Source organism: Rhodnius prolixus, unplaced genomic scaffold (assembly GCF_049639745.1).
Source record: "Rhodnius prolixus isolate KJV_2025 unplaced genomic scaffold, Rpr scaffold_4, whole genome shotgun sequence".
In the NCBI taxonomy this organism is placed as follows: Eukaryota; Metazoa; Arthropoda; class Insecta; order Hemiptera; family Reduviidae; genus Rhodnius; species Rhodnius prolixus.
In genome coordinates this window covers 9,913,753-9,928,648 of record NW_027411614.1, presented here as the reverse complement: position 1 = coordinate 9,928,648, position 14,896 = coordinate 9,913,753, and the positions used below count along the sequence as shown (strand labels likewise).

Sequence of the window (14,896 nt, the reverse complement as noted above, 5' to 3'; positions counted from 1 at the left end):
AGGTCGAATAGTTCAAATTTGAAAAGCTTTGTTTCAAAAGAAAACTTGTTACTACAAGTTCTGTTCCGTAAGGCTTTTACTATATTTCTAATTCAGATTAATATTTAAATTAAAATCAATTCATTCTTTTCGAATTATTTTTCCAAAATGTTAGTACATTCAGTTATTGTAACTATTTTGTTTGTTTTATTAAACATGATATCGGGCTTACCTTACACTGATATTGAGAAAAAAATTGAAGGAGATATAAGAGCAAATGATGTCTACGAATATATATGTCTACAAAGTACAACACATAAGGAAGCACCTGGAGCTGAAAAGAATTTAACCGATGAGGTATACATTTAAATGAAATTGACATTAATATTACATCAAGGCAATTAATTTTATATTTATAGTGTTCACCATGGAAGGATAATGCATGTTGTACACCGGATACAGCAATAAAAGCACTCTCATTCACATTGTATTCATTGAACTATGACATGTGCCCCCAAAAAAGAATGTCTGAGCAGTGCAAAAAACATTTTATCAGGGATACTTGCTTTTACGAATGTTCCCCGAACATTGGCCCTTGGAAAGAACAGGTAATATTTTTGAAACCTTTCAAAATTCAAATGACTATATCTCTTTTATTTTATTCATAAAATCTTTAGAGCTTAGAGAATTAACTATTCAGAACCTTTAGTTAAATTGAAAAGATTAATTCGTTATTAAAGTGAAAAGTCGTTAATAAAATAAAAAGTCGTTAATAAAGTCATAGTTGGTATACAAGCAATACAAAGATGACCTGGAGGTGTGGCTTATTAATTTTGAGTGCGTGCGCAGTAGAGTAACGTGACTCGGCCATGTTAGTTCCCGCCAGAGTGCCGTCTCTAACAGTGGTGTCTTACTTTATGAAACATCATGAGCGTTATTAATCTACAATTTTTATTTTTTTTAAAGCATGAATGTAGAGTGAGTGAGGATGGTGAGATGAAAGTTTTGAGATTTTGTATGGATATGGGATTGATTAGTAATAGATATGTATGTCCTAAGTGTGAAAAGGAAATGAAATTGGTAAAACAAAGCGGCGCGATAGATAAGTATGAATGGAGGTGCAGAGTTTATTCGACCCCTTCTCATGATGTGAGAAGAAGTTTGCGCAAGGGTTCATGGTTTGAAAGGAGCAAAATTAGTATAATTGATCTGTTATTGATGACTGAGTTTTTTGTGAAAAAGCGTACGCAAAGCGATGTGTGTTTTGAATTGGGATTGAGTGGAACTACAGTGTGTGATTGGCGGAGTTTTTATAGAGAGGTGTGCATGGAAATTGTTATTGATGAGAGTAATATGCTTGGTGGATCTGGAAAAATTGTGGAAATTAATGAGAGCAAGTTTGGTAAAAGGAAGTATAATAGAAGAAAGTATGTGAATGGTAAATGGGTGTTTGGTGGTGTGGAGAGGGGGTCAAATAAATGCTTTTTTAGGGTCTTTGAAAGTAGGGATAAAGGTAACTTACTAGATGTCATTAAGACTTACATACTGCCGGGTTCTACAATTTACTCGGACTGTTGGAGGTCATATGACTGTCTGGAAGATGAAGGATTTCAACTTTTGAAAGACAGCCATTCCCTAACTTTTAAAAACGCTGAAACTGATGTGCACATGAATACAATTGATGGTACATGGAGTTCGATAAAAAAGCACCTGCCACGAAGGATCGCCACTGGCCAGTCTTATTCTTACTTAGCGGAATATATGTGGCAGAGGAGTCATTCTTCCAGTGGCGACCTTATGAGAGCATTCCTGGAGGGAGTAGTTAAAGTATACAAGCCTGATGAAAGGGATTACCATGATTAAGGTAAGTTTTGTTTTTCTTCCTTATAATAATTGTATTGAGTACAGTATCTCAATTCAAATTATGTGTTCTGGTTAGCAGAACCAATAAAATCAACGGTTGTTATCCCTTAGTAAGAGGCTTGCTCCCCTCTTAAAATATAATTAACAGTTTAAAAACCAAAAATATTAAAATTTATTTTTAAATATGGTGGGTTTCATTGTAACAGCGAATCAAAATCACTTCAATATTAGGCTACACCTCCAGGTGTCATTTCTTAACTTTAACCAAGTTTAAATAACTAATTGCTTGAAAGTTTTTTATTTGTGGTCCTTTTTGTTCTGGAGGGCTGCTTAGGAAGTTGAGTAATTTTTTCTCCTTTAGCAGACTTTACAAACTGCAGTACAATTTATATGTAGGTTGTAAATAATTGTATACAATGATAATATATGAATATGGATCATTTTTTCGTATAATAAAAAAAGCCATGCTTTCAGATAATAGAAACTACTAAGTTCCCTCATATTTTCAATTATTACTAACAAGCGCAAGGCCAAGTTTTGCATCCAGTGAGTTCTTTTGTTTAGGAGATATTCTGGTTTCTGGACTCGCACAATCCGATTTCGAAAATTTCCTCAGGCCTTATTTTTTCTTAACGGCTACTAAGAGATAGATAAAAATATGAACCATTTTTTTCGTTCAATTTAGACTGATAACTACATTTCAATGGATAGCAATAGGTATTAGCCATTGGTGAGGGCTAATTATGTGAGGGCACATAATTGTGCGGTCTATTTCCTCTCTTAAACCTCAACTCTAACATAGATTTTCTTAATTAAAAACTAATTTATTATCTCTACACCCGTCCCCGTACTCCTATAGGCAGCCCCTGTCTGATCCAATACTTGTCACACCTACTTCGGAAAGTTACAGCATATCTTGCTTTAATTAACTTTATATAGGAAGGTTTTTTTTTTGCCTTAGTATTAAGTTTGACGGGTTTACCAATGTAAATATTAAGGTTGTGGAGAGTATGTAGATACTGCAGCCTGAAACCTCCTTTTGAATTTCTATTTCAAATTGTAAATAAACATTCAAATTCAATTATTTAATTTAATCATTTGTTTTAGATTGAAAGTGCTTCTAGGTCACAAAGGTTTCGACATGTACCACTTTGTAAATCAGAATGTCAAGACTGGTTTAATGCATGTGCAGATGACTATACTTGTTCCGATAACTGGTCAAAAAGTTATGATAACTCTCTAGTAAATAACAGTACAAATGGTACCCACATTTGCGAACGAGATCCATCCGAGAGATGCAAACCGTTCAAAGATGTGTTTGAAACAGCAGAAAATTTTTGTGAAAAAGTAAGATTCCATTGTACAAAGTATTAAACCTCTGCCATATAAACCTCAAGTACCTTTTTGAAGTTACTTTTTAAGCATTTTAGGCATTTTATGAAGCTAGACCTGTCCTATTAATTAGTTTATACAATACTGTCTATTTGCGTCCTTATCGCATTGTATGCGGTTGCAGCAGCTCTGTTAGGAAGGAAAAAAAAACTTTAAAAGCCTGGCATTGAGTTCTTCTTTTCTAGCTTTTTATCCCAAATTGTTTGCGAAGGATTAAAAACTTTCGTAAATAATAGGCTATATAATTATTCATCTTCCTTAATCTTACCTCTTACCAGGAAAACATTTGCCGCACATCTTCCGGAGAAAGCATGCTAGAAATTCTGATTGCTGCTTCAACCTGAGTTAAGGAATAATACAAACATATTGGACTAATTTTCCATGCAGAGTTCATTACTTTGTTTAGAAAGCTAGCTGACAACTGCAATCCAGAGATGATAGCCTTATGTTAATAACTATATAAAAATAGTAACTTTTTTTTTAATTGTAGATTTGGGACCATTCATGGAGTGTAGTAGATGATTCTGAACCTTGTATGAAATTGTCATTTGATTCTGAGAAAGGAAATCCAAACGATTTAGTCGCAAAAAAATATGCATTTCATCAATTTTACCTAATTAATGTATCCAATTTATCACCATTCATTGTACCAAATGTTTTCTTAATTTTTTGTATGCAAAAATTGTTCATTTAGTACTGGTACAGTCAGTGTAAATGATATTAATGTCAATTAGATTATGATTTATTTAATTGCTTTTTAGTTATTAAGAAATGTTAGTCAAAAAGTGAACATTAGTAACAGATATTAAGGAAAAAAATGGTTATCGTCATATTTATTTATTTGTTTTTTGAAATCACATCTTCATATATTTGTGGATAGAAAAGAATTTTTATTTGCTCGTAATTGGAATTCAATCTACAAAATGGATTATGAATAAAATGAATACTTAATAAAATAAATTTTTAGTTTTATTTATACTGCTACCCAAACACAACTTCATGATACTCCCTCAACAAAAAACTCAATGTATATTAATTCCAGTGTTGCTGGAGTATTATTTCCCTGACTATCCATCACAACAGTTAGGTCACCTAACTCAACATTTTGGTCTCTTAAAAACCAAACCGGCAGCTCCGCCACCCTCTGTATTATCCAACTCATTACTACATAAAAAATCAAGAAGCGACTCATAAAATCTATAATGAATGTTTATTATCTTAAGTACATTAATGGTGTTTCCAATATCTGTTTGTGAACTAATTAATCATAAGGCCTCGAATGCTTAGCAAATTGAGGTAACTTAATCACATACTTAATTAGAGCTAAAAAAGAAAAAAATTGACTAAGGAAGAGGCGTTTAATCTTAAATGGAGGAAATTGGTCAAATCTTGGTAGTATGTTATTAAGGCAAGCCAGTTATTACAGAAATAAATTAATGAATTTACTTGGTAAGGGGCATAGTTGGATTATTTTATTTTACGTTGTAAAATTATGAGTCATTATTTATTTCGGGTGTTTATTTCATTCAGAAAAGGTGAAGTTGATTATTTACTTTATTCTTACTCTTTGCTGAAGTTATGTTTGTTTATTTACAATTACACAGAGTACGTAAAAGGAGTTTAATTTTTGTTTTATTAAAAAAAATAAAAAGGAAAAACTGTTTATTTATCATTTCTATTTATTATATATAACATATTTATTACTTAATCTAAGTTAATTAATTGTATATTGTCTTCTTTATAGTTATTTATTTAAAAATATGATAAGGAGTGATACTTTCTTTAAATACAGACATGACAAACGGATTTTATCCATTGTCTATGTGCATTAAGTATAGATTAGCTTGGAAAAAAAAAAGTATGATTTGTTTTTAATTTTGTTTTTGTATTATTTTTATTTTTGTAAATTTTTTTATATTTAATATGCACAAAATAAACAAATTAATCAATAATAATAATAATAATAGAGGTAACAGTGATTCTTGCTCTCTTAGCTGGGTATTCATTGTGAAAGATCTTTATTTTGTAGAACACTTAAAGCAAAATTGATGTGTTTGCCTACACTTGGTCCAGCAAACCATATGGTAAATCTTGATTACAATGTACTCATGCTTATGCTTACACAATCTGCAAGTACAAATGCTTAACTAGCATGATAGTTTAAATAGAACTTAGGTCTCGCTAACTTAGTAACCTAAGTTTGAAAAATAAAAGTAATGGACCTGGATGGCATATATTTGTTTGTATGCTACATAATATGTACATGTGGTTTATGAAGTACGTTTATCTTTTATTAAATTAAATTTTGATTATTTTTATTTTTTAGATTGCTTTTATTTCTCAGTAACCTTCAAATATGTTTTCTAATTAGGCTTTCATGACAAATTTCTCGGATTCTACACGAATATTTTCCCTTCGTTGACCTGAAAAGTTAATTTATTTAAATAACAACATTGAAACCAATAAACTGTCAACATTCTATAAAGGAACATAATTTCAGTAATTAATTCATGAAATTACTAACAAAATAATTCCTGAAAACAACTACAATTGTAATAATCAATACATTCTTCTTCAATCGTATGTTTTGTAACAAAGTGAAGAAATATCTGCAATTGAAAAAAAAAATTAAATTATTAAATGGATTGTAAAATTTAGTAAAAAAAATTAAATGATTTATAATGACTATTTTAATTAAGATAATTAGACTGAAAAATCAAGATTAAGTATCCTCACATTATTTCTAATAGATATTCAGATTAATGCTCATTTTAGATCATTTTTTTAATCCTAATTATTAGTCTTCCTAATATAATTTCTGTTGGGCGCAATTTTAAAATTTTTCTGCCCCTGCAGAACTTGCATACGTACCTCATCCAACGTTTTCTGTGACAATGAATAATCATAAGCTAATTTGTCCTTTTTTAAATTTTCCAAATGCCTAAGTACTTTTGAAAGGCAAAAAGTTTCAATTGGCAGATAATATTTTATCTGCGTATGATGCGAAGATTTTAGCACGGCTTCCGGTAAAATTTCAATAAATAATTTTTCGATTTTTGGTATGTTGTCAAATGATGACCACACGACCAGATTGTATCCTTGGCCAAATCTATTGCAACATTAAAAAACAATTATGAGATATAAAGTTCAATTTCTGGCGATTTAGGAATGTGCGTCGTTGGTTTCTTATTCTTAAGAGTAAATCCTTTATTACTTATCAATCTGTTATAAAATATACATATACTAGTCATGATTAACTTTTAATTTTCTTGAATAATTAATCCTTGCCATATTAAAAATATGGTCATACATTTAATGATTAAATTTAGTGATTATTCAAATGAAAAAAAATTGCCTAACAAAATCAATCGGGCTATCCTATTTAGTTTATAAGAATTAGACTAATTTGTCCAGCTCTTGATAGGAGAGAAATTTGCATTGGCTGATTATCTGTTCGGTACTCAATTTCAAATAATGAGACTAATGATTCTTGAATTGCATTCATCAACAATTAGAACAGCACTTCCACGAAATATCATAGCATGAAGATAAGAATCATTGAGTGATTTGAAATTCAAGGCTATAAATTCTATGAATATCCTCCACTCACTTATTCTTAATATGTTGAATAGTGCCTAGGCACATTAATTGCCCATGTGCCATGATGGTCACTCGAGAGCATAATACTTCACATTCATGCATATTATGTGTAGTAAGTATAACTGCATGTCCACTAGCTACAATTTCCTTAATTCTAGTCCATAAAAATCTTCGTCCTTTAGGATCCATTCCACTAGTTGGTTCATCCTGTTCAAAATACAAACCATATTAAAAAGGAAAAGATAAGGACTGCTAGATTGAGTACCATTTTCTACCATTAGAATAAACCATTTTCAAATACCATTTTCGTGAACGATTGCTGTTTCAAAGTATCCTAATTAATTATTTTAATAACAAAAAAGCAATATTTACATAGAAATTTTAGATTAGGTTTGCTAGGAATCTAAATAAAATGTGAAAGAATGAAGAGATAAGCGTAAGTGCATCAATCTCTAATTATAGTATAAATTATACTATAATTAGAGATTATTGGTCACCAAGAACCAATTATTTATATTATAGTATAAATTAGAGATGGAGTCAAGCATAAAACCTATTGGATGAGTGTATTTCAGGAAGTGAACTAGAGTTTCCCTTCTACGTTCTTGACGTTCAACATTTTACCAAACAACAGCGTTATTTACTGAACCAAACAAAATTAGCACGCTTTGCTATTACACAATTTGTTCATGTGTTCATAAGATCCGCTATAGTTTCTTTTTCAAGAACCACATTTGATTGAAGTGCGGACAAGAATTATTTGTTCAGTAATCTGGAAATTACTGAGGTAAATTCAAAATTTTTTTTATTATATCAGTGTTTTCATTTATTTTGTTTTCAGTAGATGCCCTGGCAATTAAGTAAGAGTATGTACTTTTTCAAGAACTATCAATAGTATCGCGAAAAAAACTTAAAATCAGAATTTTTGTTTACTAGAACGACGTATGCTAAAGCTGTAGTGTTTTAGAGTGTTTGGATACCAAAATCAGGGGCTTTAAAATTTCAGTTATACAATCTTAGAGATCAGTGGATTAGTGTAATAACTAATTCAGGGAATTATGTAATCAATTCACGTAATTACTTACCAATGCTTGAATAGCACCATTGAATTTAAGTGATCAAAATTAAGTCTAAAGGAGGACCTAGAGTTTTACAATTAAATAAGGGGCTTACAATTTTAGGAAGGGGATTCCTGAGTGGTTGGCGGGCTACAACAAATTCATTCCCACTCATTTCAGCACAATACATTCCAATTCTGAGATCCCTGGTCCGATTACCAGCCATTAGACTTTCTCTTTCTACGAGCTTCTTACAGCTCACGTCAGCTGATACAAAATGTTGTCTGCAACGAGAGAACATTGTCCGTAGGCCAGCATGAACTGAAAAAAGCTCCAGGCGCCAATGACCCGCCTATAGTTGGCGCGCCTTCCATATTAGGCTTACACGAATTTCTAATAGTCCAACTTTTCTTGAAAAATGGCGCTAAATTAGAAATTCAAAGAGCTGTACCAGTGGAATTATGTTTGGCAGTTTCAGTATTTGCGAGAAAACTCCATGTATTACGAAGATCTGGAAGTAGTGACTACAGCTCGACAAGATATGAGGCCTCAGAGTCTAATTCATTGAAAATACATTAAGTTTCGTCGGCAAAAACAATAGGTAATTGTAATAAACGTTTCTTGAACCAGATAAAAACAAGCAATTAATATGAAATTGTCTTAAAATAATCCTTCTTACCAATCAACTATGTTATAGCATTAAGAAAAAATAAAAAAAATACCAAATAAACAACATCAGGATAACCGAGAATTGCAATAGCAGTGGACAATTTCCTTTTATTGCCACCAGATAAATACTTAGTGCAAACATCTTTATAGCGTGCTAGATCGTATGTTGTCAGAGCATTGGTGACAACCTGGAGAAAAAAAAAGATGGCTTTAGAAAATACTGTTTACATATGTCAGTTCTCTAAATGCCATAACTTACCAATTTAATCTTATCTATTGGTATATTCCTAAGGCGAGCGTACATTTCTAAATGTTCTTTAGGCGTCAATTTGGGATCAAGTGCATCCGTTTGCGGACAATATCCAATGCACGATCTAAGAGAACACATATCTTTCCTAATACTCACGCCTTTTATTCTTGCATCGCCAAAAGATATATCTGTGGCTCCTGTCAACATCTGCAAAAAAATTAAAAGTATAAATAAAAAAAAGAAAAAGATATTTGCATTTTTGAATAAATGTAGGTCAATTTAAAAAGAAATATATATATATTAACCATAAATGTGGTAGTTTTACCAGCGCCGTTCAATCCCAAGAGACCGAAACACTGCCCGCTGTTCACCCCTAAACAGATCTGATTCACTGCTATAAAGTTTCTTGGCTTGTAAACCTGAAAAAGGATTTAAAAGTAAATTCGCTTATTAATCATTTTTATCTTTTATTTCACGTATAATTAATACGTATTTTGATAATTTTTTAAAGATTTTTATTATGGTTGTTGGGTACATGTCTTGAAAACTATTTTTTCTCTCTTCAAGAACTGATGTGCGCGCCATCAATGGTTTCGTTATTATGTTATTAAGTCGTGGGCTGAAAACGAGAAACTTCCACGATACGAGTGACAATCAGTGCTAAGGACTCATTAGAGCATTGATAAGGTCACCAAGAACCAACAAATATGTACATATATTTCTTTCTAACCTTTGTTAAACATTTCAAAACAAGTATATCCTCTGCTGGTGATTTTAGTATTCTTTGTCGTTCTTGTTTGACATCATCATCTAAAATCTCGGGTGGATTTAAACTTACCTAAAATATTAAATTACTTTTAATCACTTTGCCAAAAGTGGAAACATGTTTAACAAATAAATTAGCAAGTTGATCAGACTAAACTGAATTCAGCAACTACGAATGAGAGCACTTGTTAATTTAAATTTTTGCAGTTTCTCTACGATTAAAATTTTTTTCATAGGTAAATTTTATATTCTTAATCTGAAAACCACTCTTATAATAAACAAATACTTTTTTACCCATTTAACAAGACAAATTTACTCCCAGCTTGCATGTTAACATTGATTTTTAGTTTTATAAAAAAAATGCAATCACAATTCAACCAAGCCTGGCCTGCTGTACTTTAGTAAGTTGATTGATGCCTCTGCGATATCCTTTGCTAGAAGGTTTAGTAATGAGTGAAAGCTAGCTATTGTACATAGTCTTTCAAATTTGAATGGTAAATAAAGTCGACGGCTACTGATTAGCCACTTTGCAATTATGTAACTCTCACAAACAACACTTATTTGATCGAGTGGTTTGGTCCCGCAATTTCCATTAATAGGAACACAAATGAAGTGTTTAAAAAAAAAGACTACGTTAGCAGTCAGACTTAACGTTTAAAGCAATCATTAGAGTCATTGTCAATAAATCGTGATAATCGGAAAAATTACAACCATCGAGTAAAATGGTTTTGCCTCAATTCTTTCAGCTGTTTTTTTTTTTTTTTTTTTTTTAGTAGATTTGTCAACGCTTTAGGGTTCTTGAAATTCTAGCTTACCGACATTTACTTATATAATGTACCTGCATTCTCAAAAACCTCAAATATATAACAGGCCTAAAATTGTGATTGTGTAGTAAGAGGTTGTGGAATTATCGAAATTAGTTTACCACAGATGAATCTAAAGCACACTCTACCAAAACTTTCTTTTTACTATTAAAAGAAAAATCATGAATACATTTGTTCCCAAAATCCAGGTTTTTAAGATAACTAGTAAGGATTAAAAGAACACCTAAATGGAATTTCTAGCCGTATTCTAACGCACTTACTCTTTACACACGATTATATTGTACTACCCTTGAGGAACCATAATAGAAGCTTACTAAAGTCCCGTCTTGAAGGAACTGTCCTGGCAATCCAGCAAGTGTCATTTTGTTCCATTTATTTAATAATAATCTAAAAGGGCAAGTTTATATGCGAAATTTGATAATATATAAATTATAGAAACCACTTTTATCCGGCCAGGCATATCTGTACTCATTGAAATTATATTTTTCTTGTAATAACATGTTATATCCAGTTAAGGATACTTTTTTTAAAAGAAGCCTATAATTTTTCTGGAGGTCTTTTCTGGTTTAAAAAATAATAAAAGCAAATATAAAGTGAACATATAAAATAATCGATTGCTGTTAAGTTTGGAAGTACTGTGGTTGTTTAGGTTCAAGCTGTCAGCGGTCTGTTTTCTCACCAGGTACCTACCTAATTTGTTCAGCCTCTGAAGTAACTAGATTCTCTAAAAACATGTATGGGCAGTCCTGTCCCCAAAGTTTTTGATTGAGACTGTTTCCTGCACCCTGTGGATTTGTTTATTTCATATGAACCTCTTTGCTTCCAAGGCGATACCCAGCATTTTTTTTTTTTTTTTTTTTTCAAGCTTATAGCTTATTCGAATCTGTCTTAGGTAGCAGGCGTAAATCAGTAAAAATATAGATGTAAACAAGAGTCTCGAGCACTGAAGTTTATAACAGATTTTTGTGGGCCAGTGTAAATTTCAGTGAAATGTGTGAAATCCACTAAGTCTCATGTCGAGTTTATCCTAAAATTATTACTACAAATTTATTGCTTTTAGATAACTAGTTCCATATCGGACACGTTTACTATAATATATCTTTTAAACCGCTATATTATAATAGTATAATATGGATTTAGCTCTATAGCTCATTCTTGCAAATCCAAACATTTAAGAAAAATGAACTACCGTTGACAATTGTAGATTAAAAAAAATAGTAGTAACAACTCAATTTTACTTGCTTACATGTGAAAATTAAAACATAAATGAATTAAGAATAAATGAGAGAGAGGGAAAGAAAGAGAATGTGTGTGTGTGTGAGAGAGAGAATGAATGAAATTGTACTTACTAAATGTGTAGGACAAAGTCCTTGACGATTATATTTTTCATAAAATAATGTAAATACAAAAAAAATTAATCCTTCCAAAAACATAAATGCGTAATTTTTCCCCAAATAATCCCATGAATAAAGGTTGAAGTTTAATTTTACATCTGTAAATATTGTAAAATTATTTGTATATTAATGGTTTCGTATAATTTCTTAATCCTTTATCTACCATTAGAAGATTCTAGAATCCTCAAGCCTATTCTTTTTTTCTTTTCAATGTAAGAATTTTTCTAATATAAGAAATTGTTTAATATTTTATTTATAATATTAAACTGATTGCGATTTAGAATTATACACAGTAGTATATTAAATATATAAACTTGGTGCAAACTATGTATCAAATATAAATATTTGTTGCAAACAAACATCCTATGCAATTCATTTTGTCTTTTCATCGTCCTGTTTTCTGTATGTTCCTAATAAACATTATTTTTTCGTTTTTGGTAAAGTATTGAACTCAAATTTTTTTAATCGACGAACGTTTCGTAAAAATAGTGCAACAAATTTTTGAACAAACATATGCTTTACCTGAGGCATTCCAATGAATAACAGTTAATGAACTTAAGTATATTTTAAGAAAGAAGTACAATATAGAACTGTACACTATGGTATGTAAATAAAATCAAATTTAGAGCATGCTATACTTACGGTACTTTGAAAGACCTGTGGTTAACAGATACATTTCTGCAAGTTTCATGACTCCATCGCCGAGACAGAAATGTGGAAAAATCAATAATACTTTTCTTAATGTAATTTCAATCGCACTCAAATACTGTAGAAATAAACTTTTTTGTTAATATAGAGATTTAAATTCAATAATATAATTGTTAATTATAATAAATGTAAGTCGATGATCTTTACTGGAATAATGACCATCTAAAGTCAATGTACACAACAATTAATTTCAGCTTTTTGTTAAGCACAATCATTATGATGAGAAATAAATAATCAGAAGAATACTACCGATCAGAAGCTTACCTCATCTTTTAAGATTCTTAACACATAAGTGGTAGCTGTGGTGGTTAAGCCAATCAATAAATTGACACATGACAATGTAACAAAAGCTGAACTTGATACTTGAAAAAAGAAACTAGCGGGATACATAAATGGAATGTTGGCCCAGCTGCAATTAAAACATTTATTTATCAAAATTATAGTAGATTCTATATTCTACCAATGATTAAATCACTCATACAATAATATCAAGATTATAGAAGATTTTATAATCTATCTATAATTACTTACCCGTATAATAATATCAGAATAAAGAGACATGGGAAACTGGTCTTGTTCACATACATTTCTGTGCCAAATATCATTAACCCAATAATGCAGAACAATGTAGCAATAAAATAGCATAACTATAATAAATTTTTAAAAGTTAATATAGAATTATTATATTTTTAAGGTGATTTTATAATTTTACACTTTTTGAAAATTTATTTGAATATTGAAGTTTTCGAAAAGCAAGTTTTCAAAAAAAGGAGTAATGAATATAGCCAAAAATCTTGATTGTTTGGAAAAAGCAAACGCCTTTTTATATGCACTGATATTTTTAATCTTGAACTTTTCAATTAATATACCGCAGTTGAAATATGCCATACTATCTTGGAATCTAAACTTCAAAGGGGATATTTTAATAAATTTTGGGTCTCTTAATAACAAAGTCAACCCTTGCTATTCATCAGCCTGCAACGGCTTGAATTATTATACTAAAAGTATACTCTAACTTCAAATTTCCTAACATTCGACTCTTACAGATAATTCACTTACAAATGATTACATTTATAATTAAACATAGTAACTCAAAAACGCAAGCGTAGATATTTTAGATCACAGTTAATGACTTTATAGCACTCATACTATAAAATAAAGCAAACGTAGAAGAACCAATATAAATAAGTAGACCGTATAAACTGAGGAAGAAAAAATGTTAGACTCCAACTAGGACTGCACTGGACGAGAGGCGCCCTTAGTCAGATTGTAATTTAGGAATAGGTACTTTTTCTAACATCTAGAGAACTTAAAAGTGTCACAATTTATGGACAAACTGATAGATGACCATTATAATTTACCGAAATTAAATAAAAGAGGATAAGAAGTTACAGAAAATTGTTATTTGTAATACAATGGGGAACAAACTTTCCAATTACTTTTTTAAGTGTTCATCTTACCCCACCAATTGGTTCAAACGGAAGAATCTACAAAGTTCTTGGGGAAATGGTGCGGCTTGTTATTTCAAGTGACCCTACTTCTAACCTATTGCATTTCTTCTACTAATAAAGAAAAAAAAAACAAAGTTACGAAAAAATCAACATAAACCCAAAAAACTCTCACCATGTCCCAGATGAGTGCTTGAATCCAATATACCATCCAATTAACACCAGATAAAAACTGAAGGTGTTTTGAATTTGTTATTCTTTCTTCAATTAAGTATAAAATAAAAGCCGTAGGTATGAAACTTAATGAAAATATCAAAGACACAGAATGTAACAAAGCCGCGGCTCCTGTTAACCTAGTGAAACAAAAAATAGAATAATTACATTAAAACAGAAAATAAATATACAATAACAATCAATTTTCTTACATAATTTCACTCTGAAATTGTGCTGGAGTATAATTCATGGCATGTACTGTTAGAATAATACCAAATTTATGGCTCTCATCCTCTGGCACTGATGCTCTCAGAATTACATTGTTTATACCGTTCAAATAAACGACAGGTGATAAAGACCATTTATTGTTGTACCAAATCTGTAATGAAAAAAATGCTAGCATCAACATCTAAAAAACGATACTGTTTTGGTGCATAGGAATCATTTGAAAGTGGCATTCTGAGTTCTTTTGGCAGAATATTTATTCTAATTTAATGAGATTTTCATAGGGACGAGTCTTTCTTTTAACTGCAGATTGGGCAATGAGAAAGTAATTACGACAAGTGGGTAGTTCTTGCGTTTGGAAGAATTAGTTCTTAAGGGGGAATATATGTGGTCTTCGATATTTTATTTCTCTTGCCGCAGCTCACTAGACCGAAAACAATCTCACCTCTACATAATCTCCTGCTCAATCCTCATATACGCAGCGGCATTTAATTATTCCAGTGATACA

The 14,896-nt window shown here is 30.9% G+C and overlaps 2 protein-coding genes across 3 annotated transcripts in view; one reads left to right on the top strand and one right to left on the bottom strand.

Annotated features, from left to right (window-relative positions):
* LOC141456014 (folate receptor gamma-like) lies at nt 1–5,657 on the top strand. Its single transcript, XM_074131579.1, has 4 exons — nt 1–336; nt 399–587; nt 2,950–3,189; nt 3,725–5,657. The coding sequence occupies exons 1-4, from the start codon at nt 148–150 to the stop codon at nt 3,926–3,928; spliced, it is 822 nt and encodes a 273-aa protein (XP_073987680.1). The 5' UTR covers nt 1–147; the 3' UTR covers nt 3,929–5,657.
* The window catches only part of LOC141456009 (phospholipid-transporting ATPase ABCA1-like), a 33,349-nt gene continuing 23,904 nt past the window's right edge, over nt 5,452–14,896 (bottom strand). The window contains exons 31-44 of one of the 2 annotated variants that reach the window (XM_074131571.1): nt 14,376–14,542; nt 14,126–14,303; nt 13,034–13,149; nt 12,767–12,911; nt 12,437–12,560; nt 11,750–11,892; nt 9,542–9,649; nt 9,117–9,230; nt 8,821–9,018; nt 8,615–8,749; nt 6,845–7,041; nt 6,106–6,343; nt 5,759–5,843; nt 5,452–5,657 (exon numbers count right to left, since the gene is read on the bottom strand). In XM_074131571.1, coding sequence (XP_073987672.1) covers nt 5,602–5,657; nt 5,759–5,843; nt 6,106–6,343; nt 6,845–7,041; nt 8,615–8,749; nt 8,821–9,018; nt 9,117–9,230; nt 9,542–9,649; nt 11,750–11,892; nt 12,437–12,560; nt 12,767–12,911; nt 13,034–13,149; nt 14,126–14,303; nt 14,376–14,542 — 2,004 coding nt within the window. In that variant the 3' untranslated portion in view covers nt 5,452–5,601. Of the gene's footprint in view, nt 5,658–5,758; nt 5,844–6,105; nt 6,344–6,844; nt 7,042–8,614; nt 8,750–8,820; nt 9,019–9,116; nt 9,231–9,541; nt 9,650–11,749; nt 11,893–12,436; nt 12,561–12,766; nt 12,912–13,033; nt 13,150–14,125; nt 14,304–14,375; nt 14,543–14,896 lie in introns of those variants that run through there. The other variant, XM_074131572.1, reaches the window with a different exon arrangement.

What these genes read in the sequence shown, in the direction of transcription:
- LOC141456014 (XM_074131579.1), top strand. Translation starts at nt 148, where the DNA reads ATGTTAGTACATTCAGTTATTGTAACTATTTTGTTTGTTTTATTAAAC. An exon ending in TTGGCCCTTGGAAAGAACAG is followed by an intron (nt 588 to 2,949) that starts GTAATATTTTTG and finishes CATTTGTTTTAG; the next exon opens with ATTGAAAGTGCTTCTAGGTC. An exon ending in CAGAAAATTTTTGTGAAAAA is followed by an intron (nt 3,190 to 3,724) that starts GTAAGATTCCAT and finishes TTTTAATTGTAG; the next exon opens with ATTTGGGACCATTCATGGAG.